Below are 5,165 nucleotides of genomic sequence, written 5' to 3' on the forward strand. Positions count from 1 at the left end.
AAAATATGAAAAATCTATATAAATGTCCACAACTATTGTATAGAATTATTTTAAATAATAGTATTTTAATTTCTTCATTTTTAACATAATTTTTGTATGTTCTTATTTTCAATTTTTACTACGTGTCATCAATTTTTTAAAAATCTTTTTGAGTATTAAATTAAATTAAATATTATTTTAATTACATAGCGCATTGTTTATTTATGGTAATAAATTAATTCAATTCGTTGTAGGAAGATTAGATAATAAATCATTACATGTTATATGACATGAGTCATTTTCTGTTGGAAAAGGGGGTTTGGGTCCCGAAACCTAACTATCCTTATCAAGGTTCAAAGCTAGCTAGCCACCCACTCATTGGTCATCGAACTGTACTACAACACTGCTTCTTCTACTTGAAGCGGTTAAACAAATAAAACAAAAACAGAAAATGACAAAAAATGGTAACGCCTTTGGCCAAACTTTATCTCTTTTCTCTTCCTATAAAAATTGGATACCTTACGAAATTTCGTACTCAAAATCAGCTTCTCTCATTCTCTCCTTCACTTAAAAGATTGACCTTCTTTAGGTAATTGGCTTCCTTCTTTTTCTTCTTCTCTCTGCCTTTGAACTAAAACAAAAGGAATTTTTTCACAGATTTTCAAGCTACAGATTCCCCTTTCTAATTCTGTTTTATTGAAATTTTTTTGGGGGGGGGAGTTTAGTGTTGTTCACTTGCCTTACTTCAGGCAGGCACTTCTTTTAAAGTTGATTCAAATTTGTCTGTTCGAATAAAAAAGAAGCAAGTTTGAAAAAGAGACTATCCAAAGCTCAAAGATGAAGAAAAGCAAACTGAAAATCACAAGACGTAAACCAATATCGGTTTAACCCGTTTTTAACCGGTTCTCAACAGTTTATCTAATTTCCGTTTTATAAGGGTGATCGGACCGTCGGATTTGTTGGTTCTCAGTTCAAATGATTGGTTTGGTTCAGTTTCGAAAATTATGAGTTTTAAGTTTAGGAAAAGTTCAAATTTGTGATACAATTTGCATTTCAATCTCCGTTCTTTACTTTCTAGACGGCAATAAGTTTGCTACAAACTTCTTCATGGTTGAGTTTCAATTATTTATTGTCATAGTTTTTCGTGATTATACAACTTTGCTCTCCATAACCCATTTGCTTTTGCGATTTGCCTTTTTTCTTTTACCTGAATTAATTTCTTTTTATTTGCACTTACCGATATGAAATACAGGCTCCATCTTGCTAGTACTTGGCTGCATAAAAAAGGAAAAAACTAGTTTAGAACCTTTTTTTTTTTTTTGAGAACTTGATAGTAATTTGCTTTTTTTTCATGCTTTCCAATCAGTTTCTTCAAGGGGAAGTTAGATAGTGATCATTTCATCGCCTTCTCTTATTTTTGGTCATAGTTTCAACGATGTTGGAAAAGATGGAGATTCTGGACGTTGAAAAGCTAATAGGAGATTTCGAAGTAATGACCAAAGATGCTGAGAATGTTCAAAGAGAGACTTTAAAGATGATTTTGGAAGAAAATGGATGCGCCGAGTATTTGCAGAATATGGGCCTCAATGGTAGAACTGACCCTGAAAGCTTCAAGGCTTGTGTTCCTCTCGTCACTCACAAGGACTTGGAGCCTTATATTCAAAGAGTTGCTGATGGTGCTTTTTCTCCGATTCTCACCGGAAAACCGATAACAACCATTTCTCTGAGGTACTTTCTACCTCTTAGTTTGTTTGCTATCATTTGGTTTCCAAGACTAACAGCCTTTTATTGAAATTCGCAGCTCTGGCACTACTCAAGGAAAGCCCAAATTTGTGCCTTTCAATAATGAATTGATGGAAACTACTTTGCAGATATACCATACTTCCTTTGCTTTCAGAAACAGGTAATTAATTGAATATACTAGCAGTTTCCCTTTTATCCACACCTTTATTTTCAACTTTTATGATATAGTGGACATTAACTAGCTTTGAAATATACGTGTTATGCCCACAGCCCACCAGTAAACAATTTTTTTGAGTTGTTATTAATTTGTTTCTATTTTTGGAATACAGAGAATTTCCTATTGAGAATGGGAAGGCTTTGCAGTTCATTTACAGTAGCAAGCATAGCAAGACTAAAGGGGGTTTGTTTGCTGGAACTGCAACCACCAATGTTTTTCGCAATCCGCAGTTCAAAAAAGCGATGACAGCAATGCAATCTGAGTGTTGCAGCCCTGATGAGGTGATAGTTGGTCCTGATTTTCACCAATCTTTGTACTGCCATCTTTTATGCGGGCTGATTTTTCATGAGGAAATTCAGTTGGTTTCCTCTACTTTTGCACATAGCATTGTTCTTGCATTTCGAACTTTCGAACAAGTTTGGGAAGAGCTTTGTGATGATATAAGAGAAGGGGTCCTCACAAGCCGGATCACTTTTCCTTCTGTTCGATCTGCTATGGCCAAATTGCTGAAGCCAAATCCTGAATTGGCTGCTTTGATTGAGAAGAAATGTTCAAGATTAAGTAATTGGTATGGATTAATACCAGAGCTGTTCCCTAATGTTAAATACATTTATGGGATCATGACTGGGTCCATGGAGCCTTATCTGAAAAAGTTAAGGCATTATGCTGCGGATGTGCCTCTTATAAGTGCTGATTACGGTTCTTCTGAGGGGTGGATTGGGGCAAATATCAATCCAAGTCTACCTCCTGAGTCAACTACTTATGCTGTGCTTCCTAATATTGGGTATTTTGAGTTCATTCCTCTGAAAGAGAATGTTGAGGGGCATATGCAAGAAAATGGCAATGTTTCTTTCCTTTCCACGGAGCCAAAGCCAGTGGGTCTCACTGAAGTTAAGGTTGGTGAAGAATATGAGGTTATCATCACAAGCTTTGCAGGTACCTTAAAATTTTCACCTTGTGGTTCAGATAATTCTTCTCCTTCCTATGCTTTTTGTTTTCATAACTGCTTGCATTGTTCCGAATAAATTTCTTTAATTCAGACATTTCAGATGTAGTTGGTTAAGATAAAATCGCACCTTGTTCATATAATTATGAAGTAGCTATATCAAACAGTACTTATAATTCATTTGGCTTTTCGATATATCTTTCTGTGCATGCACATGGTTCTTTGTTGGTACTTTCCTCAAAACTAGGAAATAGAAGTTCTATTTTCAAGAACACCCATGTGTGCTATGCGATATTTCTCGTTGCTTCATACTAGTAACTTTTGTATTAAGAATTTGGTAACTTCTGTTTCTTAGATGCAGAGATAAAACTCATAAATAAAGGAGACATATCTGATCCATCATGTCTTCATATGTTTCTTTATTTATATAATTTATTTCTATGCAATTTTTAAAGTAAGATGGTATTCTTTATCATATTTTCATGAAGTTTTTCTTAAGACACCTTTTAGCTCTTGGTTTTCCCCTTTCTAAAATCATTCAAGTATATAAGTAAGTCATTGATGGCTGTCTAATTAGTTGTCATCTCAAACTACATAGAGGAGGTTAATGGTTTTAATTATGGCCAAATGGATGCTTTTAGGGTTTTTGCATAGGTATTTGTGTAGAGTCATATAAAAGTTTAGAAATCATGAAGTTAATCACGCTCATCAAACATAAATATAATACTTTTAAAGATGATTGGTGGAAACTTCTTGTATTTTAGTCACCGGCAATCGAATCCTGGTTGGCAAGTAGTTGCATTATTTACTTGTAGATGTATATGTATATAGTCAACATTAAGTATTGAGCTATTTGAAATGTTTGTCATCTTATTAGTGTAATTTGTTGGTTGTCCTTTTGCTTGGAAACATTGTAGCATCTATTTACGTCCTAATTTTTAAAATAAGTCCAATTCTCTAATATCGTTTCATCTGTAAATCTCAGGTTTATACAGGTATAGGTTAGGGGACGTGGTCAAGGTTATGGGCTTCCATAACTCAACCCCGGAACTGAAATTTGTTTGCAGGAGGAATCTCATGCTCACCATAAACATCGACAAGAACACCGAGAAAGATTTACAACTTGCCGTGGAAGAAGCCGCCAAGTTAATTGCCGAGGAAAAACGGGAAGTGATTGATTTCTCTAGTAATGTGGACGTATCGGCTGACCCAGGTCATTATGTGATCTTTTGGGAAATTAGTGGGGAAGTAAGCGACGAGGTCCTAAAAGAATGTTGCAATTGTTTGGATCGATCTTTCGTGGATGCAGGCTATGTTAGTTCACGCAAGGTTAATGCCATTGGTCCCCTTGAGCTCCGAGTTGTTTGGAAGGGAACTTTCCACAAGATTCTTGATCACTATTTAAGATTAGGAGCTGTTGTTAGTCAATTCAAAACACCGCGATATGTAGGGCCGACAAACAATAAAGTGTTGCAAATCTTGTGTGACAATGTTGCTAAGAACTATTTCAGTACTGCTTTCTAGAATGTAAAATTTTCTCGTTATTTCTATTTATATATAAATAAATGAAGGGTGTTTATTCGCTTAATCATCATCTTACTAATGCAACATATCATTTGATTTTTTGTGGGGCTTGTCATATAGGCCCCATAGTTGATTTTTAAGGTTTGGTGGTTGCTGTCCGTAGTAGGTTAGACTTTAATCTCAAGATAATTGCTTGAATCCCTATATTTGTTTTTAATGGACATGATGAAGTAGGACCAACTAGGAAGTTTAAACTTCTTTATTTGAAAAAATATAACACTTTTAGGGTACGTCCGATGAAATTAAAACTATCTTTCAGTGGAAGTGTGGATTAAGTATAAAAATTGTGGGCTATGGTTGAGCCTGTGTTCTTAATCAACAAAGTAAAGTTGTTAACTTTGATTTTCAAATTTTTTAAATTAAATTTTGTAAAATTTAATGTTTAATTTAGGGTGAGCGTTCAAATGAATCAAATAAATTTTTTTTGAATTAATCGAGTTGACGAATCTATTTTATTATCCTAATTCGATTTGAAATTTTCTGTAATGACCCAAAATTCACGGGCATTGGAAAAGTACATTATCAGGCCTCCGTCTTAGCAAACCGAGTCCGTAAATAAATATTAGGAGTAATTGTGAGTTTGGTAGTATGTTTAAATAGGCTTTAATTAAGTGAAATTAGCTCAACTTAGAGAAAATATTAAAAAATGACTAAATTGAATTAGGGGTAAAAATTTAATTATAGATTAATATAAAA

General features: G+C 34.3%; 1 protein-coding gene across 3 annotated transcripts; it reads left to right on the forward strand.

The window, feature by feature from the left end:
* Positions 1–450: 450 nt before the first annotated feature.
* On the forward strand, positions 451–4,473 carry LOC107923326 (jasmonoyl--L-amino acid synthetase JAR4). Of its 3 annotated transcripts, none has more exons than XM_041105926.1 (5): positions 451–568; positions 1,346–1,707; positions 1,781–1,882; positions 2,052–2,875; positions 3,871–4,473. In XM_041105926.1, the coding sequence occupies exons 2-5, from the start codon at positions 1,415–1,417 to the stop codon at positions 4,407–4,409; spliced, it is 1,758 nt and encodes a 585-aa protein (XP_040961860.1). In that variant the 5' UTR covers positions 451–568; positions 1,346–1,414; the 3' UTR covers positions 4,410–4,473. The 3 variants fall into 3 exon arrangements, with proteins under 3 accessions (XP_040961860.1, XP_040961861.1, XP_016709018.2); XM_041105927.1 differs by having other exon boundaries at positions 477–568; positions 1,407–1,707; XM_016853529.2 differs by lacking the exon at positions 451–568 and having other exon boundaries at positions 579–1,707.
* Positions 4,474–5,165: the final 692 nt, after the last annotated feature.

Source organism: Gossypium hirsutum, chromosome D11, assembly GCF_007990345.1.
Source record: "Gossypium hirsutum isolate 1008001.06 chromosome D11, Gossypium_hirsutum_v2.1, whole genome shotgun sequence".
Taxonomy (NCBI): Eukaryota; Viridiplantae; Streptophyta; class Magnoliopsida; order Malvales; family Malvaceae; genus Gossypium; species Gossypium hirsutum.